The 23627-nt window shown below is 36.7% G+C and overlaps 1 protein-coding gene across 2 annotated transcripts in view; it reads right to left on the bottom strand.

The window, feature by feature from the left end:
• Positions 1-23627, bottom strand: part of LOC146488383 (uncharacterized) — a 46427-nt gene that overhangs the window by 14505 nt on the left and 8295 nt on the right. For both annotated transcript variants that reach the window (XM_085117024.1, XM_085117014.1), the window contains 42 exons: positions 22756-22875; positions 22624-22665; positions 21571-21600; positions 21248-21319; positions 20588-20641; positions 19832-19885; positions 19572-19616; positions 18987-19031; positions 18633-18686; positions 17953-17997; positions 17604-17657; positions 16618-16662; positions 16275-16328; positions 15872-15916; positions 15643-15696; positions 15187-15240; positions 14889-14942; positions 14233-14286; positions 13964-14017; positions 13587-13631; positions 13289-13342; positions 13143-13187; positions 12835-12888; positions 12648-12701; positions 12482-12535; positions 12146-12199; positions 11746-11799; positions 10956-11000; positions 7463-7507; positions 5349-5402; positions 5091-5144; positions 4427-4480; positions 4246-4299; positions 3817-3870; positions 3328-3381; positions 3188-3241; positions 3042-3095; positions 2911-2964; positions 2432-2485; positions 1914-1970; positions 1416-1469; positions 976-1029 (listed from right to left, as the gene is read on the bottom strand). In XM_085117024.1, coding sequence (XP_084973150.1) covers positions 976-1029; positions 1416-1469; positions 1914-1970; positions 2432-2485; positions 2911-2964; positions 3042-3095; positions 3188-3241; positions 3328-3381; positions 3817-3870; positions 4246-4299; positions 4427-4480; positions 5091-5144; positions 5349-5402; positions 7463-7507; positions 10956-11000; positions 11746-11799; positions 12146-12199; positions 12482-12535; positions 12648-12701; positions 12835-12888; positions 13143-13187; positions 13289-13342; positions 13587-13631; positions 13964-14017; positions 14233-14286; positions 14889-14942; positions 15187-15240; positions 15643-15696; positions 15872-15916; positions 16275-16328; positions 16618-16662; positions 17604-17657; positions 17953-17997; positions 18633-18686; positions 18987-19031; positions 19572-19616; positions 19832-19885; positions 20588-20641; positions 21248-21319; positions 21571-21600; positions 22624-22665; positions 22756-22875 — 2238 coding nt within the window. The remainder of the gene's footprint in view (positions 1-975; positions 1030-1415; positions 1470-1913; positions 1971-2431; positions 2486-2910; positions 2965-3041; positions 3096-3187; positions 3242-3327; positions 3382-3816; positions 3871-4245; positions 4300-4426; positions 4481-5090; positions 5145-5348; positions 5403-7462; positions 7508-10955; positions 11001-11745; positions 11800-12145; positions 12200-12481; positions 12536-12647; positions 12702-12834; positions 12889-13142; positions 13188-13288; positions 13343-13586; positions 13632-13963; positions 14018-14232; positions 14287-14888; positions 14943-15186; positions 15241-15642; positions 15697-15871; positions 15917-16274; positions 16329-16617; positions 16663-17603; positions 17658-17952; positions 17998-18632; positions 18687-18986; positions 19032-19571; positions 19617-19831; positions 19886-20587; positions 20642-21247; positions 21320-21570; positions 21601-22623; positions 22666-22755; positions 22876-23627) is intronic.

Raw genomic sequence — 23627 nt, 5'->3', positions numbered from 1 at the left:
CTATGTCGTTTGTCATGTAAAATTACAAGTACTTAAATCAAAGTATTATAATATAAAATATCAAGTGCCGGAAGTGTAGGACATCATGACTGAGGTATGGTGCTATACGGTTATCTTCTCATGTGAAATCATTCGACCTGGTATTAAACACTGGCACTTGGTACAAACGTCCTGAACAAACCAAGCCAAGACGGCGAAGAAGAACTTCTCTTTCACAGAAGTTAAAAAAAAACAAGGCCGAGTTTACTGGGCTTGGTAATGCAGGGCTGAACGTGTGACTTGTTGGTTGGTGGTTCTGACACGATTCTCCACCCTCTACTCTCATTTCAATGGTTCCACATGTCCCTCCACCCAGTTGCATAAACGTACGTCAGCGAAGATATTAAAAATAGCGACCTTCGGATCATAGTACGCGTACGAAATTGAGTACGAATACGTCTTACAAATTTTAAATCGGTCACATTCCCAGAAGTATCACTTTTTCCCGTTGTTTACCAACAGACGAGGAGACCCTAGAAACAAGATTGGTGTGACAAGCGGTTATCTAAACCACGCAAACTAGATTCGAAAAGTCGTATTTCGTACTCAATCTCGCACTGGTAGTCAAGTCTGAAGGTCCCTAATGTTGGCAAGCAACAATACTGCTGGCCACTTGTGCTATAAGCGCGTAGTTTGATGATCCATTAGACAACCGTCGCCCTCCTGTGCCAGGATTTAGGAACTAATTAAATTGAAAGCTGAAAGTTGACTGGACTCGAAATTTTAGAACTCAAACACATCTTCAAATCCAAAAATTCACAGCTTCGGCCTTTAGTAGTTTTTTTCTGGTCGCGCTTTTTAGCCCAGCTGCAGAAGTGATTAGCTAAAATTAAGGTGTCTCATCTCAATACTGCAAGCCAAGTACATACGATGGCTAACCAAGCTTTTTTTCCTTCTACTTAAAGCATTTAATGAGCTCATTTTGCACGCACTTACCATAACTCCAGCCACACCTTGTTCACCAGGATGTCCCTTTTCACCTTCGAGCCCCTGGGATAAATCAAACATTGGAATTCTTGCAAAGACGCTGGGTAAAACAAGGATGTTGTTTATGCCTGAAATAACTTGAAGACTACTCGATTGTTAACAAATAAGAACACTTTATTTGTGCAAGAGAGGACGAGGTACTTCATTCTCTCTTGATCTAACATGTTAAACAAGTCCCAGTTATTACAACATTGACTTAATGTCGATTTACATAGCGTAGTCAAGTAATTGGACTCGAACCATGTCAAACAATCTGACTATTGCCAGCTAGGAACCTATGTCTCACACAAGAGATTGCTTGGTAGCATAAACATCTTCTTCCCGGTGGAAAAGCCAGAGCTGAGCTTTTGATCAGTGAATGTTAATAACATAAATATGTTAAAACTAACTTTTCGTCCGTTTCTTCCAGGATTTCCTCTACTTCCCTTCTCGCCATCTTCTCCCTAAAATAGAGAAATGAAGCCCAGCAAAACGATGAGTGTATGCAAAACCTGCCAACGATGCATTTGTGACTTTTGATTACTAATTACTTATACATCCAGCAATAATAGCACATCAAAGCGATGGATAGTGTTTTTCGCGCGGTCTGATTGGATGCTCATACTCAGTATAGTGCTTGCTATCCAACTCCACTTTGGTGAATAATTATCCACTGGTCCGTCAGTTGCGTGGAAATGAACATCACTATTGACGGCAAGGGAATCTGCTCTTTGTGTCGATGAATGGACCGGGAGTCGAGAAACGCACACTGCAGGAATTTTAATTTTGTTTTATTTTAAGGTTCTTCTAGGATTCATAAACGTCTTCAGTGAAAAGTAAATAGGTCGATAACCAAAGAGGCAGCCAATTAATAGCAACCAATATCAATTTATTTCAGTCCACATTACCGTCTCTCCTATGTCGCCTACTTCTCCCATCTCTCCACGAGCACCAGGCTCACTACTCTGAAATACAACATCGCCATAATATCAACAGTTCTTTGCTTGCTGCATGTGGTAATGATAATGTTAATAGTATCCACGAAGACGAATGCTACAGATTAATTAAAGAAAATTCCAACTAGGCGTGGTTGGGTAAGCATGTAAAATGGGCACCCTTTAATACTTTGTCTTTGTTGTGCAAGAAGTTGCTTTGTAAATAGAAACGACGAACGGAAATGCACCAAATTTTTTACCGTTGTACTGTTTCTGTTTTACAGCAAACGAGGTTTAACTGTAAAAGACTTTCAATCAAGGGAACTTTTGGACCCACTAAAGATGAGCTTGTTCTCGGGAGCTTCTGATTTCTAAAATTCTTTTGCTCCAGCTTTGACTTTGACTACGTTGACTTTTATATTCTTCCTTATATGAAAGCAAGGGAAGCCTATTATTTTCAAGAGCCACGTTTAAAGGCGATAGAAACTCACCACAGGGCCCACGTCACCTACAGATCCCGGTCTTCCTCGCAAGCCTTGCATTCCCTATAGAAAGAAACCAATAGCAATAACAATCTTTTATTAATGTAAAACAGATAATGCATTCTACACCAGATACTTGATTTGAAAACATCAGTCAATACGACCTTGATGACCACCAGTATCTCTCTAGCAATATGAGGAAGGTTATACGTTGGGCTACCGTGGGGTAAAGAATATTTTGTCCCTTAACGGTACAAAATCTGCGAATAAAATGTAATATAGTACACTCATTCGCGTGTCTGTCGAAATACGTTTACCCCAAACTGCCAAGGAATTTCTGCTTTTTGCCAATGTATTTTAATTTAAGTCAACCCCAAGGCGGCTTTGTTCCTTCCTGTGTCAGTCAATGGGACAAGAACTCTGGGGTGACGTAATTATTATTTAGTTATCAGTACTCTACAGTAACACAGATGGCAACAACAACAAACCTCTTGTCCTCTCATTCCAGGGTCCCCCCAAGGACCAGAATTGCCATCTTCGCCCTAATAAAAAATAATATGTTAAACAAATGAAAAAGGGAGTGTTCAGTCATCAAGCCAAAACAGGAATAGCAAGAAACCTTTGGTCCTCGGATTCCTTGAGCGCCCATCAAGCCTGAAACTCCAAGGTAGCCCTTGAAAGAAAAAACATCGCCAAAACAAATTGAAATTAATTTTAACGATTTCGTTGATAACTTCAGAAAGTAAAGGCACATCCCGTCCAGACCTCATTTCCAGGTTTTCCTTGAATTCCACGTGGTCCGACATCTCCCACAGCTCCCTAAAGATTTTAAACAAAATGATTGTACTTGGATAAGCACATGCAAATGTGGAAACTTGACTAGACATTTAACAAGAACTACTGACCTTCGGCCCTTGCTCTCCTTGAGGTCCCTTATGCCCTGGTGCACCAGTTTCACCCTGAAAATGATAGAAATACATCAAAATACAAAATTAAATTACAAAAGTAACGTATTAGATTAACTATATTAGATTGTACGTTAATTAACAAGTGGGGAATTAACAACGCTTGAACACTTTGCTAATGGAGTCAGCTTACTCTTTTCCAGGTTATACAAGTTCAAGATTACACATCTCGACTTCGTTGACCAATCAGATCAACAACCAGAGACGTTCCACAATTTACTTGACCCTGAAGATGACTTCCGCTCAGGTTGTCGAAACGTCAGTAAATGTCACCTCAAACAATCCTGACTACACTCACCCGGATCCTATTTCTAATCAACTGTTACATGGACACGACTTGTGTGTAACCAACACATAGACCATTCCCCCGTGCAATTAATTTTGTACATTTTTGTTTTATAATTTTCAGAACCTGCACTTGTAACTTACTTTAAAGCCCCGTGTTCCTTTCCTTCCAGACCGGCCTGGCGGTCCTGGTCCACCCTTAGTGACATACGAAAGAACGAATAAACTGCACCATTAATTTCCGTTTCGCCTTGCTACAACGATTATGCAAAAGAATAATATCTGTAGAAACTGCTCCATTATTATACAGTCAAAACAGTTTCAAGATTTGGAAGAGGATTGAACATGAGAAAAATATAAGAAATGAACATATAGTTTGAATCAAGTACAAAAGACGCTTCTGTTCAACAAGTAAGTAAGGCTGTTATCGTGATATCTCATACTTTAACGAACCTCCCCTCCCAATGTGTAACCATGAAGGAAATTCAGAGTAAGCACACTCAGCGCATCCTATAAGGCTACCACTTTCCCACTAATCTAATTCGGTTAACAGGCGAAGCAGCCAATACTCACAAATGGCCCTTGACTTCCTGGTGGACCCTTTGGACCAGGTAAGCCACCGTCACCCTTTAAAAAAATATTGCATAGGTACAACAATTAAACACTAAATAAAGGTATATCAAAAAGAATCAGGTCACTATAGCAATTCAAAGAATTTAGTTTTAATACTTCAAACATTCAAGGACTCACAAACCTCTTCTCCAGCTGTCCCTGCCGGCCCGGGTAAGCCTACAGATCCATGGTAACCCTACAAAATAAAATAGTCTACAATAACGTATGTCCAAAAAATGGTTTCAATTTGATTACCCACTCTTGGAAATCGTAGCTAAATTGTAGTCTTGTTTCACAACCAAAAACGGATATCTTATATATCTTTATATATCTTTACACTAGTTACAGTCTGATGATCGCTTAGTGTGTGAAACTCGAGTAACTGTGGTACCCTTTCTATCTTAAATTTATATTTACATTAGTTACACATATCTCTGATAGACTTAAAGATTTCTGAAGATTTGTATATGTGTTCTTAGTGATTCTTATTCGAATTTATATATATATACGTTTTTAGTAATTCTTCTTGTTTTATGCACGACCCACCGGCTCTGCTGATTTCTCTTATCGGGTTGAAAAGAAAAAAAGTTCTTGATTGATTGATTGATTGATTGATAGATAGTCTTTGTAAGCATGGCCACTCCGAGAAGAGCTCAAGGGGAGATGGGAGCTTTACACAGGCTTCTACTTTGGCTTCTTTCCTCCTAAATGTTTGCTTTCTTATCTCGTGGCCCTGTTCTTAACACTATGATAAAACTATATGAAAGAAACAAATATGAAAAAGTATAAAATGGGAAAAATCAAACCTGCTCTCCATCAGTTCCTGCCAGGCCAGATTTACCCAAAAGACCAGGTGGACCCTACGATCATGGATCTACAGTCAATATTGATAGTTGCAGTATTACCACAGTTGCCTCATAACTACCATCAACACATTAATACGCAATCATTGGTGTGCCATTAAAGTGTTACTGGTTTTAACATCATCTTGCAAGGATGTACAGTGAAACAACTTTATGTAGGTCAAGTGATACCTCATCTCTTCTTATCAGCCCTCATCTTACCTGGGGTCCAGGTAGGCCAATAGCTCCTTGAAAAGCCTGCGGACCTATTTCACCCTACAGATAAGAGGAAAAAACCCTCTGTCACTGGAAAGCAATACACAAACGATAAAAGACAGTTTTAAGATATGAATTAATTTAGTGTAATATACGCCGTAAATGACTGGCACGTTTGCCTCTTGCAACCATGAATACATAAACTGAAAAAAAACCGGCAATTTTTCTTCAGATAGACCCTTAAAGTACGGAAACACTTAGAAACAACCTGGAGTTCCCAGAATAGTCAGTGAAGCACTATTTGTATGGTTTCATCATTTTGTAATATAACATATATCATGTAATTTCGAGAAGGCTGTCAGATACTAATGCAATATCTCCAGAAATTACCCTAAATCAAAATCTAAAACTAAAATCAAGCTTTTCGACTAAGCGTCCATCATCAGAATAAAACTAGAAATACGTGACTCGCAAAACCTCGCGAAGCTGGGGCTGGGTGGAAAACCCCCTTTATTCGTACTGTAGCATCAAATGAGATTAAAAGGGGCATAGGAATTTTTTTATGAGCATGGTCTTTTCGTAGATCCACAGGCTAGTTTGCGGTTGAAAATCTATTTCTGACCCGACGTTATGTACAACGGGCGTGCAGCGCTGTCGTGTTCGATGAATTTATTTCCCACGGAAAATTATTTCACCGCGGCCACAAACGTGTAATTTCTTCAATGCAATCTTTCACAAAAAAGATTTCTAAAAAAAGGGAGAATATTCTGGAGAGATAGTTCTGTATCCAGTGAATATTGATGAACATTGCAGTTGTAATTTGATCAAGTACGGATATTTTTTCCGACGTATGCAAATTTTTTTCAGACGACGCCAGACAGTCTGACGTCATTCATACTTTGTTTGCGCACTGTTGCCAGGCAACAGCACGGACACCTTCACGGAAATATATAAACATATATATAAATATATGTTCGGCTCGAATTCGCACGGCTTAGCTCCCGAGCGCGGCCTTCGGCCCGACAAATTTATTAACCTCGCTACGCTCGGGCCTTCGGCCCTCGCTTCGCGAGGAATTATTAATGCAAAATAAATATCTGCTAGACATTATTTACAAATTATGCAAATTTAGCCAAAATAAAACAGTAACAACAGCATTGTGTCAATCAAGCTATTTATAACGGAAATTAGCGAGTCTTCGGTTATTTAGAAGTGGCTTATAAACGTCTGGGAGTACACTTCCATTGTCTTCATTCACGACTGCATTGTTTGTTTGTTCTATATGTAAGTCATGCATCTTCCACTTCCACTGAGAGCACTTGCCTTCTCTACAGAACATTTTAGTATCTTCCCATACCACAGAATAGTCACTATTGTAAACATGTTTCGCTAATGTCAAATTCTCCATCTTTGCAAATTTTTTGCTTTTCCAGTTAAGCTCCTGACCTCACTGTTTACTATCTAATTCATTGTGGTCAAGTAAAATGCAAGTTTGCGAAGTGTTGAAAAATTGTCTAAAATTCTTGACTTACTTGGTTTCAAATTTTCAAATTTTTTTCAAAAATCCAACAAAAAAAAGTAGCAAAAGAGACTGGCCCGCAAGTAGCGAGAGCTAATCTAGGCGGGCTAGACTTACAACTGTTAAAGGATAAAAAGCTTTGTTTCCCAAGAGGACAATGTCACCTATTTTGAGTGTCACTTTGAGTAACCAAAAACATATTTTGCAATGTTGGATACGTTAAAATAATGGTCTAGTTTGGTTGATGCCCCTTTAATAAAATGCAGGACTCAAGATCAGTTAACCTTGTTTTTTTTTAACATTTTATTATGTAACATTAAAAATTGTTTGTTTCTTTGTTGTCGTTGTTCACATTGTCTTCTTCTTCCAGAAAACTTTTGATGCTTTTAAAATTTCATTACTTAAAAATTTTAAATCTCAACAAGTTCTTCCTTAGTGTGACATTTCTTAGTTCATCCATTTTTAATATTTTTTAATATTTTAATATTATGTCAATTTTATTTTTATGCAGTGTCCTATTGAAACCCACATTATGTGACATAGGCCATCTGTAAAAAGAACTTTCTTATCTTTTTACAACACGGCAACATACTGAACTTACTGGGTCACCTTCAGGTCCTTCTTCTCCTTCCTCTCCAACTGGTCCCTAAAGAAAAAGTCACTTACACTTAAATTTTTACAAACGTCATAAATTTCATTAGGAAACAATCATCCACACAGCTCTTATGTGGCTGCACAATTTGCATTTTGGCAATTTAATAACAAAAATAAATAAATAAATAAATAAATAAATAAATAAATAAATAAATAAACATATAGACAAATAACTTTTCCTAACATGTGGTGTTTGGTTGAAAGAAATGTAACTGACAGAATTTACAAACGCTCATATATATGTTTGGAGAACACAAAACATGAGCTGTAGATCCCACTCTGGTATAATTTCTTGTTGTCCCAAACTCATACCCACATTTCTGTATAACTATACACAATCAAAGGCTCCTGTGAGCCAACTCGTGAATGCAGATGACACACAGTAATTGAAATTTAGACGGCTACGGAGACTTCCTTGAAATCTAAAAGAAATTATATCTTTGCCCGATTATGTAACGAAAAATAACCATTCTTGTACTATAAAAATGATTGTCAAACTATTCTCTACAGACTGAATAAGATTATTCTGATGTGCCGATTAAAAAAAAAAATCACGTGTTTTTTTATTCAAAGTTCATAGAAGCACGCCATGTGCAGCTACGTCATGCAAATTCGTGTCCCCGATAGTCCGGGGCTACTGGATTTTGCGATCGGGCTAGCGGATTCTAACCATCACTTGCCCGATGGGCAAATGAAGTTTTTTTGGGAATTAAAATTACAAAATTACTGTAGGGCAAGCCGATCTCACAAAGGGAAATCTGTTCAACAAAGTATCGCATTACATTTCATGCCCGACATAAATGCGTGAAATTTTTCCTTTGGGGTTCAGTCCACGCAATCCTCAAGTAAAAATAATGCACTATGACAAGCTCTTGCTAAATAAGAATCATTTATCGACCGCGTCCTTTTGCTTTCCCATAAATTACCAGTTGTAAATTTCGAAAATGAAACATTTTTTCCCTTTGAAACCTTTATGAAAGCTGACAAGATCTTAAAGGAGGTCGACTAGCAATAGAGTTATTTCAGTAGAGTTATGACTTAGAGTTAGAGTTAACGACTGCCAAAATCCTGAATTCGAGATTTTGGACGTCCAAAATCCTGAATTCAAGATTTTGTACTGCCAAAATCCTGAATTCAAGATTTTGGACGGCCAAAATGCTGAATTCAAGATTTTGGAAGGGAGGCCAAAATCCTGAATTCGAGATTTTGGAAGGCCAAAATCCTGAATTCAAGATTTTGGAAGGCCAAAATATTGAATTCAGGATTTTGGCAGTACAAAATCTTGAATTCAGGATTTTGGCAGTACAAAATCTTGAATTCAGGATTTTGTACGTCCAAAATCTCGAATTCAGGATTTTGGTAGTACAAAATCTTGAATTCAGGATTTTGTACGTCCAAAATCTTGAATTCAGGATTTTGGCAGTACAAAATCTTGAATTCAGGATTTTGTACGTCCAAAATCTTGAATTCAGGATTTTGGCAGTACAAAATCTTGAATTCAGGATTTTGCAACTCTAACTCCGCGCTATAACTCTATGAAGATAACTCTAATAGTAGCCGTCCCCATCTTAAAGTGTTCATTTCACCAGAAATTTGCATAATTTTGTTTACGACGTCAATGATGCGTGACATGGCACGTTCCGCTTTCGCGTGAAAACTGACAAATTAAATTATTTTTTAATTAAATTATTTCTAAATTAAATTATTTTTAATTCTTAAAAGAAACCGCAATTGGTAGAAAAAAACCTATAACTTTGCTCAGATTCAACGAAAAATCTCCATTCTTACACTAAAATAATTGTCAAATTATTCTCTACAGAATGTATGAGAGAATTCTGACACGTCGTGAAAAAAATTTTCACGTTTTTTTTTTTTCACTAATTGAGTTTACGACCCCGGACTTTCTGAAAAACTGAAAAAACTTGTAACTTTGCTCAGATTGAACGAAAAATCTCCATTCTTCACTAAATGATCGTCAAATTATTCTCTACATATTGAATAAGAATTTCCTGATGCGCCGTGAACAATAAATGTTCGCGTGTTTTTTCCACTAATTGAATTTAAAACTCATTCACTGCGCACACCCGAAAGTTAACGACAAAACCGACCAACCGACCGACCAACCAACCAACCAACCAAGTCAAAAGTCAGCTATCGCTATAACTCGTTCATTGCGCTACGCGCATTCACGAGTTAAAAACAAGCAGTGCATGCAGACATGTTAAATCAACTTAAATAATTTCCCCTCTCCAAAACTACTTTGGAGGTGAAGAGATGTTAATTCATAATGCAATGCTTCTGTTATCTGTAAGTAAGTATGATTCCTTAATTGGGATGTGTCACCTTAACTTTCACCAAGTAACAAATGCTAACTTAAGTTCTAGTGTCATACTTCATATGTCCATTTGTTATTATTCAAAACATTGTAACACTGCCCAAGAATGGTCATGGTGCACTCAATATGTGTCATCCGTTCACAACAGATACCCTGTAGTACATTTAATTTTGTGCGTTGGGGAGAAAAATGGCAGAGTGCTTTAAACAAGTAATGAGCTGGGAAGATCGTCGTAAGCTTTCTGTACTAAAACTGTGCTTTGTCATCAATGTGTTGAATAATAAAACAATTATCCTGCTCAACATTGCGGAATATCTGCTGATTTTAGCCAACTTGGCCAGTTAAGTACCGCGCAATTTCGCAGGATATGTGTTAATTATAAGTGTTTCATGCTTTTGTTCGAATAATTCAATTCAAGTATGATAAAATTAGATGAATGAGCTTACAGAAACCTGGAAAGGAGTCCCAAAACTCTATGCATTTGCAAGTCGGACTCTTCTCTTTCTTTTCTCCCTAGGAAAGACAAGTGATGACAAGTTAAGCACTTAGAGAGAAAGACGTAAGAGGAGAAAAGAAGTGAAGAGTCCGATTGCCTCCTTACACATGAGCTGCCGCAGTTTGTTCTTGGGTTTGAATCATGCACGCTTCTTCTTTGAAAGATCTGCCACATTGTGAATGCAAACAACAATAGAAGTAAAAGACTGCTAATATTTTAAGTAATCATCCTACAGGCAAATGCCATTCTTTGCCAATAACTGCAAATGTGGTTGTGCGGCAGCCAACATGTAAAGAGGTGTTACTTTTGTCATGACTTTGCAGTTAACTGACTTGGCAAAAGTAACCACTCGGATTAATCAGTTAGCAGAAGAAGGAAGGCAATGTTAAATGCTCGTCTGACAAGAAAAAAGAGATATTCTTCTACCTCCACTGCCACAATGGCTATAGCAAAAGCAAAGGAGGAGACTTTATTGGTGAAGAAATGATTACGTGGTGTTTTCAATTAGTACTTTCTAGTTATCTAAAAGGAAAGTGCGTGAAAAAGAGATTGCAAGATGATACCCTATAATGTCAATACATGGAAGATCATCTAAGGCTGTTCTCTTACCATTATTCCATCTGTACCTTTTAAACCAGGAGGACCAATACCACCCTACAATGATATGACACAACAAATCAATCAATCCACGTTAATCTTTTTTGAGGAAGCCGACATCACGCAAAGTGGTTTACAGTAGGATCCTCAAAAAGAAATATAAAGCAAATATATATATTAAAAAAACATTTAACTAACATAGCGAATAAGAGTAATTAAGAAAAGCGGAAAAACAATATCATCACTTGAAACGCAAAACTAATCAGAAAAGGCAAAAGTTGAAAAGGACGCTCATTCACAACTTAGCTACCACGCATCTCTTGTAGCTCCGTGGTAGAGCATACAAACTTCTGTCGGAGAACTCAGCTGTTCTTTTTCCGAGTATGCCTGTGTCACTGACAGAATAATAATACACCTACCAATTGTATACATGTCGCCTAATACTTGATGCTCCCACATAAAGTTTTCAACTTAAAAAGGAATAATGTGAGATTTAATTGAAAGTTGAAAAGGATGCTCATTCACAACTAAGCTCCCACACATCTCTTGTAACTCCGTGGTAGAGCATACAAACTAGTAACCAGAAGGTTATAGGTTCGACTTCTGTCAGAGAACTTGGATTTTCTTTTACCGAGTATGCCTGTGTCACTGACTGAAAACTTTATACATGTTGCCCAATACTTGCACGTTTTGGCTTCAAAAAGGAATGTGAGATCTGATGGTCATCAACAAATAATTATTTTAGACGAAATACTCATTGCTGAGCTCCCTGTTAAAATAATTTTATGTTTATTTAAGTAACCTGTTTTCCAGGATCTCCAATTGTGCCTGGGAGACCCTTGGGTCCTATTTCACCCTAAGGAAAAAAAACCAATGGCATAACTAGAAGTAGTAGTAGTACATTAGCATTTCATTTAGCCATGTTACACAGAATGAGCAATGAGCTTGTCTAAAGGTGTACGTCCAAGTTACATACATACTAAGAATGGTAAAACAAAGTAGAGATAATACAAGTTAAAATTCAACTAAATGACTAAATCATATGACCCATGTTACTTCTAGCAAAGAATTAAACCTTTTGTGCTAACACAAAATACCGGCACAGGGGACAGAGAGCATATGATTGATGACATGGTCTTTAAAACAAATACACTGTGTATCTAGATAGCGGATGAAAATGTTCAGCAAAAACATAACATTACTTGATCTCCTTGTGGTCCATTCTCTCCAGGTGGCCCAGGGTTTCCAACGGGACCCTTTAAAATAAACAGTCATTTGTTGTTTTCGACAGACAGTAGGATGGATGGATGGATGGACGGACGGACGGACGGACGGACAGACAGACGGACGGATGGATGGGCAGGCAGACAGACTGACTGCCTGCCTAAGTGACTGACTGACTGAATGACTAGATCGACAGACAGATAGATAAAGAAAAAAAGGAGGAAGGGGCAAATGAATCAACGAATGAATGAAAAAAAAAAAAAAACAAGGAAGAAATCTACATGCACGCATGTTTAACATTGAAATGTTCTTACATCTCTTCCATTTGGACCATGTGGTCCCTGGTCTCCAGGCTTCCCATCAAGGCCCTAAAAAGATTGTTTCAAAACAACAGTCGTAGTCACTTCATCTCAGTCACTGGGGTGTTTCTTTAGCATCTTTGTAAATTTCATAAGTTTTAGATGACATTGATAGAGATACCTTAGATCCAGGTTTCCCTATTTCACCAAGTGTTCCATTAGGGCCAATGAATCCCTAAAAAGTAAGAAAGGTGATAACAACTATTGGAACACATAATTCATTGTACATGTTCAAGAACAATGCTTAAAGTGTAATAGCACCTGCTACAACCTATTTAAATTATTTAATATTTTAAGGAAGAAAATACCGCAGGTCCTCTGGGTCCAGGACTGCCAAGAGCCCCTCCGGGACCTGGTGTTCCCTATCATGAAAAATATAATTCAGCAAATTAGTAAATAAGTCTTGATTATTGACTCCACTTCTAAGTAATAACAACACTACTCCAAGTTTAAGGTAATGCATAGATTAATCATTGTTATTTCACAGAAGGAAACACAAGAGTCTATTCTCAAAACACAAGGGTAGTTTTCATATACAACTAAAATAGTAATGAAATAATAATTCTCTCAGTCCCTTGTCATTCTAATGCACTGATGATGTTAAAACATTCCATACCTGATCACCCTGTAAGCCAGGTTCTCCAATCTTGCCCGATGAACCCTGCATTATAAGTACAAATAAATTAAATCTTATTTCTGTGCAAAAACAAAACACAAAAGCTACTGAAAGCTAACGATCTTGGAATTAAATCTCTGACTGACCTTTTCCCCATTTAAGCCAATGAGGCCTCTTCCACCTCTTCTACCACGATCTCCCTGAATAGGGTAAAATGAGCAACGGATTGGGTAAGAAAGATACACTGTTCCTTCTGACAGTCTGTCAATGTATGAGTGGGTAAAGAGAAAGAAAAGGTCTACTTAATCTAATGTGTAGCTATGTTAAAAAGCCCTGATCCAACAACAACCACTGGCATTTAGGTGTCAGATTGAAAACCTATGGTGGAGAGAGACAACTTTAAACAATATATTAATTGAAAGCTTGAAAAGAGAAAATACTCACTCGTAGTCCACGTTGCCCACGGAAGCCACGGCGACCAGTTTCACCCTGATGATATGACAGTTCTTAGTATTATAAAACAGTGTAATAACAAGGTGCCGCTTTGCAACAATTACTCATGGGAAGCCAAGTTACTAACATTATGACTGCCTCTTATTTTTACAGTCAAGGATATCACACCTCCAGTTCAAAAGAATGCAAAATTACCAATTTGAAATAAACTCCACAACATTAATCTCACAGTTGAAAGTATTTGGGGAGTATCTTACCACTATCAAAAGTGTGTTGTTTTATGGAACCTATGCCAAGGGTGTTCCCTGCATTGAAAGGTAAACAAGTAGAAAAAGGTAATACGTTCTATGCATTGCAGTATATTAAACCTTTTCTCCTTTGTTTCCCTTTAGGCCACCTTGTCCAAGATCACCAACAGGACCCTAAAACAAGGACACGCTTAGTAAATGCACTTTTATAACTATTAACACAAGTATTTGATATGTTTATCGCCAAAGAAAGTCAAACTGCACTCCTTTTTTAAGCAATTCTGTGTTGAGGTTACAATTCCATAATATCTCAAGTAATTGAAATGATGTGTATTCAAGTCATCTCTACGCAAAACAGGTTAGCAGCACAGAAGAGTAACATATCTTACCAAACTTCCTCGGAGGCCATGTGTTCCAGCTCTTCCTTGTTTTCCTGGCATGCCCTAAAATAACATTACATGAAATCTAATTAACTGATAGATTACATACTAGTACAGGGCAATATATTAATACTCTAAAACTATTTTGACCTACTTAGGAGGCTCTTTGCAGCTTTTGTTTTCTTTTTTTCTTTGGGCTGCATCCTTTGACATAAAATTTTCTTCATATTACAACAACTTGTAACAATATGATTTAAGCAGATGCTTTCTACTTAGTTTTCAAACAACAGTTGAAGCCATAGCAATGATAGCAGATTCCTGTGCATTTTTAAAACCTACTAAGAACATGCACGATGACACTTTGTGATGAAATGTCTAGGATTTGAACTACTTAACGTTATCTACTTGTAGAAAGAAAGATTGAAAAACAAAGTACAATAAAGTTTTCGAGTAACTGAATCACAAATTAATTTTCACAGGGTCCTTGTTGTTGTTTCTGTAATTTTCTTCATTACTTTAAAATAGATGAAAGTTATAAATCCCTTTTTTTTCTGTTAAAAGTTGTAAACTGTGAAAACAAACCACAGACTTTCTAAATTGTGACTCTTGTGGTGCCTACACTTTCAAAACATTTTACTTAAAAAACCAGGTGAACAAAGACATACCTTGTAACCAGGTATTCCTATAGGACCTTGACCTCCAGGATCTCCTGGTGGGCCCTATAAAGAAACAAATGTTGTTGCATTCAAGAAAACATCCAGTAACAGCCCCTCCATCATAGAACAAGCTGTCTAGCTAGTGCAATCAGCACTGACGGAAATTTAAACCATTCTAAGTCACTTGTGAAAACCCTCTTCGCTCATAATGCTCAGTAGCCTTGACTCGACATGTATTCCAAGCTCATTTGAGTTTGAAAATGACTTAAACACTAATATATTGAAAACAAAGATGACAATTGCTTACCCTTGCCCCTGGATCACCATGTGCACCTCTTAATCCTACCAGACCTGAAATGCCCTAATAGGAGTAACACTGTTGTTAAGTACTTGAGACTTATATTTTACTTGCATTGCTTATACTGGCCTTTATATTTTAAACCCTAACTGTACTTCTACTGGATATGTCTAAAAACCTGATCATTTGCTAGGCCACGAGTCTCCACCATGTTTTTGCAATTAATTTTGTTAAAAGCAATCCACAGCAGTTACATGCCCTAACACCTTTTATTGAGAAGACTAAACTACTTCCAATTACACATCTATGTAGCCTGTAATTACAAACAAGCAAGAACATTAATAATCAACAAATAATAACTATTACCAGAAAGCAGGTAGCTAGAAGCAATTTCATAAATTTCTTTTCCTGAACTATTATTTTCAAAAGGATACTCCTGTAACAAGCATGCAGTTGCTAAGTTACCTTTTCACCCTTGTCACCCTGTTCTCCCTTTGGGCCTCCTGGGCCTGGTATTCCCTAAAAACAAAAAAGAAGCTAAACTGTAACAGCAGATCCCAGTTATGCCTGTTTCACTGCAGGCACATTGATTGCTTATATAAGATAATATTTTTCTTTTTGCTAATCAAAATGTACTTAGTACTTTTAGCAACCTACGTGATAACATACTACTGATAGGAAGAATGATGAATACCTTTTTGCCTTTCATTCCAATGACACCACGACTACCTGAGTTACCCTAAAAATAAAAACCAATAGCAGGTTCTACAGCATCAGTACAGCAAAACATTTTAACAGATTTTTATAATTTTTAATGGCCATATTTAACAGACAATTTTGTTCCAAGAAGTTGAATCATGAGTGCTCATCAACCACAACCCAAATCCCCTGTTATAATACTAAGTGTAAGTTACTTGACATTTTAATTTTAGAATAAACAAAGTAGCACTAGCCAACATAAAAAGCACTTCCTTCCCAACAGTCATTTTAGTTTTACCTAGACGAACACTACATCATTTTTAATATTGAGAAAAAGGATCATAAAAAAGTTTTGTTTTGTAACTTATAAAAAAAATCAACTTAACATCTTTCCTAACCTTTCCTCCTCTTTTCCCACGGCTTCCTTCAGGCCCTTGCTGCCCACGATATCCCTGTCACATATTGATGTTCCCAAGTCAGAAGAAGATAATTAAAATTATCTCTTGCTTTTTTTAACCATGCACATTTAGTTGGAAAAATCACATGCTCTAACGGAAGTTGCTTTGGTTTCACAAGTATCTGGTTAATATAGCAGAAACACATATTAATTAAATATTTAAGATATTGATATCTCCTTTTCATTGCAGGCACATAATGCATATATCAGAGTGCAAGTCAGTATGAAAGTACATCACAGAAGTCAGGCTAGATCTAATAGTGATTCCAGTAATTAACACTTGCCTCATGGCCCTGTACTCCTCTAGGACCTTGGGGGCCTTGGATGCCCTATAGGAAAAATTATTTTTATTTGCTAATTAAAAACAATTCATCTGAGAACTTTAAGGGGTTCATTCTTACTGAATTTTTTTTAAGAAACTATTAAGCAAGCTGGATATCTAATATGGGATCTTTTGTACAGCATTTTTGCTCACAGGTGTTTCCCCGTTTCAATCAGTTGATGATGTGTCCAGGAAACGTCAGGTGTAAACTGCAGACCATATTTTGTGAATTGGTAGTTCAGGGCCTTACGCCCTGCCTAAACTTCATAAATATTATTTACAACTCCTCTAAATTAATGAAAACAATAACTTTGGACAACCTTCTTTTGCTTTGGTGTTCTCTGCATATGAATTGGCATCTTCAGGATAGACTACAGCTAGTATAAAAATAACCCCCTTCAACCCTCCACATCGGAGTGCTGAAAGGTTGCAGGCACATTGTAAAACCCAAATGGCATCACAATGCTGTCCCGTTTTCATACTTTGTGTTGAATGAAATGGAAAACTTTACCAACACGTAGCTAGTATGTGTGCCATTCATGCTGGAAAAATAGTTTACACAGTTAAATGGACCCACCTTTGCAGTAGTTTGATACATCACAAATCAAATACAAGCCCCACCAATACGTTTTGTCTTGAGACGATTTTAAACTTGCACTACAACAGTGCTGTCAGTCAGAGAAATGATCCTTTAAAATTGAAAGAATTCTATCTGAAACCTTTCATTTTTCATGTTGAGCTTACCAAAAGACCACAATAGCAACTTAGGAAACATCATAAACAAGAGATTCCCAAGTAAATGTAAATTAAAACAGTACGTGACTTGAAGTTCATGTGATGGATTTTGACAAAAACAGAACCTTTAATGATAATTTTGGCTACCACTCTTAAAATGATTGTAATGATTAATAGTTTAATTTATTTTTATTGTTGTCACTTCCTACTTACTGGAATTCCTGATTGTCCTGGAAGTCCCATTGGCCCAGGGGAGCCTCGGAACCCCTGTCAAATAAATATATTAAGACAGATAAACACTTTTTAAAAAATGTACATCCCTCTGCCACCACCTTTCATTCAATTTTAATTAGTGTGAACATACTCCTTTAAAGTAACTTGTTTCAAGGAATACAGTTAAATTTCTGTGCAAACTTGTAATAGGTAATGCAAACTAAAATACCCAGTTTAGTTAACAGACAACAAATGAAAGTGATCTTGACAGCTGCGATGATGTAACTAAAGCAGTTCTAAATAAAGCACAGAAATTGTGTGATTTCAAGAAAATGTTGTCCATACTTACATGGGGTCCAGGATCCCCAGGTTTGCCAGCATTACCAGGTTCACCCTACAAAACAAAATAAACAGCATAAACCTGGTCCATTTGTGGTGATAATTTCATTTGGCCATCAGGTTTTAGTACAAGAACCTACATGTACTTTTACGTGCAAGGGGAAAGGAAATTTTGAGAGAATTGGTGAGATTGTGTTCATCAAAAGTAGTTCGCTTTACTAAAACAGGACCAGTAGTTTTCAAAGATGGCCAAGTAGTAGAATATATAGTTTTGCGTAAATTCACAAGACAGTAAGAACTGTCAGCAACTTTGAGTCACATGTTGCTACCAACTACATCATTGACTGGCTTCTCGATGTTTTTAAAGTGACTAAGAGAAAACAGGCAAAGGTTCTTTTCGTTAGATTAAAAACTGCCAAAATCTTTTGCAAAAGCTTATTTACAGCTGTCAGCTGTACTGAATTAAAACCCATGACAATTGTTGTTTTGAAACTGAACCAACAATAGTCAAGGTCACCTGCAATGACAAGGTCCCAAGAACCATGTTCAACTGGGTATGTAACAGTCTTATGGGTGAGGTTGTAACAATGAAACCTTGAAAGTAACTTTCGCCTTCTAATTTATTGAAAAAATTATATGTTATCTTGATATAACATTATTCAAGCCTAAACATATTTCAGTAACTCCCACCTGAACACCTTCAACTCCTGGCACTCCAGCAATACCTGGTTCACCTGCATCACCCTGGAAAAAGCCAAGAACAATTTTTCAGTTAAAGCTGAGAGTATACCCTGCTTGATCATGTGCACATTAATTGTCACTACATTAATTTATGTGCTTAGTAAAATGTTCCCATATTTCCTATACTGAGTTAATTTACATGCATACTGAATGGAATAAAGGAAAGAAACCTAATACTTATCATCCAACTTTGCAGAGTGCCATAAATGTATGTTTTGTAAATGAAACAAGATATACATTAGTAAATTATTACGGCACAGGCTGATCTGTGCACGCTAATTGGTGTATAATTTGTGCACTTACCAATGGTCCTGGGAGCCCCTTTGGACCCTTTTTACCTCCAAGGCCCTGTAAAAGTCATAGTTAATTCCTTTTATGTGCAATCAACGTTGTGATACCTTGATACCTGGAAATGTCTAGGGGGTAGTGTTCTCAATAAAATTAAAGGATTTTTATTTCAAACCTTACCTTGGTTTGAAAATATCGCTAATTTTGTACCTACATGGTCACATATAACCAGAATGGAGTTCAAATACATGAATAACATTCCTTCAACAGCTAATTTTGGCAACTGTTTGAAATGAAATGTTCAAGATACACCACAGTTTTGTGATAGCACTCTGTCTAAGTGCCTTATAATGCATGGTGTGCAGTATCTAGTAGCACCCTTTTCAATGAATTTGATCTTTTAACTTGTAACTTGTGGGCCTCAATCAACTTAACACAATTACCCTATAACTGCATTTCCAATACCTAAATGATATTTTGTACAATTTTCTACATTCTTGTAACTTCTGTGGAGTGGCAAGGCTAATAAATAAATAAATATATATATATATATATATATATATATATAGCCATTCATGTATAATTTAAAACCATCTTTACCCTGTGTCCAACAAATCCAGGATCTCCTTTTAGACCAGGGTTACCCTGAATGAAAAAAATCTACATTAAAAACAAATGAAGTGGCCCCTACTATATTTACACACATTATAAACTATAAAATGAGGATTGCTGATCTAAACTGTTTACCAGGAACTCACACTAGATTATGACAACAGTGTGTACAATACTGTCAGTGAATTACAACAGTGATTAATTACAATTATTATAATAGGACAGCTGTATTTGCAACAGTGACTTACCCTCTCACCTGGAGGACCAGGAGGACCAGGTTTTCCACGCGTGCCAGCTGGGCCCTGATATGAATGTAAAGCATTAAATATGAAGAAGGAAGAGAATCTACAAAAGATAAAGTGAGTCTTCTCTCTCCAATTAAGCTAGCCAGGGTATATTATATCGGACTTTATGAAGTCACTGAGGAGATTTTGCTTGGAGATGTATGTGACTCATGAATCTACAAAGTTGTATATTCATGGGTTTAATCCTAGAAGTTTTTCACGTATGTTGCACACCATTTCATACTTTTTAACACTGACAACAACATAAATGCATTCCGCATTTTTTTTTTAATTGCATCTGAATATTTATCATATACAATTAGAAACTGGGTCTTGAATTTTCTCACACTAGTTAGCCTTTTTTCATAAGTTAATTTAACTACAAGAACTTCTTCACAAAAATTGTAAATCTGACCTGATTGACCTGTTGTTAAACTCTTAAATAAAAAAAAAATGTAACTACAATTTTTTGACAAGCCCCAGGTCCTTTTGTAAAAGTTATGACAGTCAATGAAAGATACAAAAATAATCAAAATTATTTTGGTCTCTTAGAGTTTGTGACACAAAGCAAGTTCTTATCATGAAAACTGACTACCAAGCAGTAATTAAACAACATATTTAAAATGTCCAGTCAGGATTATTTAAGATACGTAATTATTGTTAATATACTTCAACATATTTATTATATAAGTATACATTAGTCAATACAGTTTTTCTTACCTGTCTGCCTTTATCGCCTTTAAAGCCATTCAGTCCAGATGGACCAACTGGTCCCTATAAAAAAGGTTTCATGAAGAAATAATTTATCACTCATGCAGAACCAAGCAACTACATGTAAATCATAGAGTTCAGTTTGGTTTCGTCACAGTTGCAGGAGTGGTAGGAAGCAAGGGTCAGGTTCCCTTATTAGCTATTAAGATCCAACTTGAATGAACTGAAAAGTAAAATAATTAAACTCGGTCTTATGAACTTTCTTAGCGACCTTAATTACCGGTAGCAGCTTGAGTGAAGTCTTGAGAATAAATTATTTTAACACTTGTAATCCAACTTTATGTCTACAGTAAGGTATGTATCTGCTAGACATTGATGGTCATTTGTCAAAATTATCCTTGATTGGTCAAGCTCATAATGACTATGTGCAGTGTATTAGATTCTTACACTGGGCAGAAACCATCTAATTCAGGGAGGGCTGATTGGTTACACATACATAAACATCTACATGTATATGCATAATGCACTAGTTAAATCATATATATGTACAACAAGCACGTGTAATTTATAAGCGTACATGGGCATGACTGCATGTGTATTTGCATGTGACATGCAATATGCATATGCATAATTATTTATTTTAAGTGAAGAACAAGGATCATAACATACAGGATGTCCAGGTGCCTCAAGGACTCTAACAATTCTTGTAATGCCCTTATTATTTGAATTACTTGGGGGGCCCTGTAGAAAAAAACAAAAATATAACTAGGAAGCAAGCAGCAATAATACTCAGTTAATTACAACCTTCTTTGAAATGAAGCAAAACAACAAGGCTTAAAAACAACTGTCTCATGGCTCCATACCTCCAATTAAAACAAATCTTCTATGTTAATACTATGAACTGCTAAAGCCCTAACCTGTTACTTGCCAACTGATCAAAGAAACATACTTGTAGGGTTGTTGCAGAGTAATCTATATTACACCTTAATTACCTTTACTTCAGAAGGTGCTGGCATGGAAACCTACAAGAGAAAAAAAAGTAATCCATTTGACGCTAATTAAAAAAAAATTATGTAAATGAGACCAGATGTGTACACTCAGGAAGAAGTCCAATGCACTCACTACAAAATCTACATTAAGTTGGTGAAGCTAATAAAATAAAATAAAACAAGTTAACAGCCTATTATAATATAACATACTATACACTACACTTGGTAGCTAATTAGGGTATGGATATTTCCTGGAATCACCCAGGATTCTGTGAGGGTTTCACTTTGCTAAATGACCAACCAAAGCAATAATGTAACAGTTACACTACGGTTAGCAATCTTCATCACATGGATTAATACTTACAGGTCATGCTCATTTTTGTTCAGAGGGTGAGGTGGGATTAATGCGAGTTAGAAGCAAAGCCCATAAGGCTTTATTATAAACAATGCATTGCCATGTCATGCTCCAGACAGTGAAATTCTTCTTGGCACTCAGGTCAGCATGTTGAGTCACTGGTATCATGAGCTTCTGGTTACGCTAGCATTTGTTTACCTTTGGGGGTGAGGTGGGGCACAGTGGTATGGTTACTAAGATATTGCTGTTGCTATCACCAGACAGAAGCTTTAACCTTTTTTAGAAAGTGCAGAGTGCACTATAGCTTAAGAGCAGATCAGGAGTTAAGATGGCTCAAGAAACAGTCATGTTAATAACGTTCTTTCTTTTTGCATGTGGCCATCCATAACTAGCCCATCGCAAAAAAGCTCATGCACGCCTTACATGCCTATGTTTTGCTTTTATGGCCAGAACATGTATAGAATACATGTTGTAGGTTAAAATGATTTCAACCTAGGTTGATTTGTATTTTCCTTTGTTAAGGTTGGGTAATTTACATCTGAAACGAAGGAAAATACAAATCAGCCTAGGTTGAAATCATTTTAACCTGGGATTCATTTTAACTTACAACATGCATTAAGCCCCCGAAACTACATTAATCCCTTGATAAACCTTGCAGTCTGAGTTCCCCATCTGCAACCAGCCTTGTAATAATTACTTACAAAGCTTTGCCCAGACAATGCCACTGTGTTGTTCTGGTCCCCCTGTCAAGGACACAAAGATTTAAGGCATTAATTTCATGTTTCTGAAATTGCTATTAGCATCTAAATGCATCTAAAAGGGGAAATTATTACCTGAATTTGTTGTTCTGCAGTGATATCTTGTCTGTTGGAGCAATTACTGGATAAAGGCTTCTGGCAAAATTCATTTACACTTTCCTGTTCATCTACCAGCAGAAGGTCACAAATGACTTCCTAGTTAAAACCATAAAAGAAGGAACTTCAAAAATTCAGCGACTTTTTCTTTCCTTTACAAAAAAACTGCTTTGCAATAACAACAATCTATATTAACCCTTGAAATGAAAAATAATAATAATAATAATAATAATAACAAACATTTTATAGCATGCCATCATAAAGCTCTCATTAGTGCACTTTGCAGGTTAAAAAAAAGTAGAAAGCAATTTAGTTACTACATTACAACAAGACAATAATATAATACAACAAGAACTATGAATGAAAATAATGCTGTGACCCATGCCGGGGTGCGACAAATGCAGACTGCAGACTTGCAGACTTGCAGACCCAACATACTGGCCTTTCCCAATTCATTTTAAAAATAATATATTATATTGTGCAACCTCCACCATTCCACATCATGCGCTGTCCGCTTGGTACGCTTTAAGGATACTTCCTACTTTCACGGTTGTCCTTCAGGAAGAATTATCAGGATCGGGTAAACTTGCCAATGACCAAGGCCTGTTGGGTTGAATTGATCGGGTATCGAGTGCCTCGCAAGAACGAGACAGCTGCACAGCATTATTCCGAGACATTAATCAGGCTTTCTCAACATTTTGATTGGGTATCGAGACATCGAAGTTCAAAGTTTGAATAGCAAAAAATTATGTAGACGTGTTGCTCAAGGGGTTGCCATGCTAGAGTTAGTTTGAATTCAAAATTCTTGTGTAAGATCTTAGCTAGTAAAATTTCGTAAACAGCACATGCCT

Source organism: Pavona decussata, unplaced genomic scaffold (genome assembly GCF_977016875.1).
Source record: "Pavona decussata unplaced genomic scaffold, jaPavDecu1.1 SCAFFOLD_9, whole genome shotgun sequence".
In the NCBI taxonomy this organism is placed as follows: Eukaryota; Metazoa; Cnidaria; class Anthozoa; order Scleractinia; family Agariciidae; genus Pavona; species Pavona decussata.
This window is presented reverse-complemented; position numbering and strand designations above follow the sequence as displayed.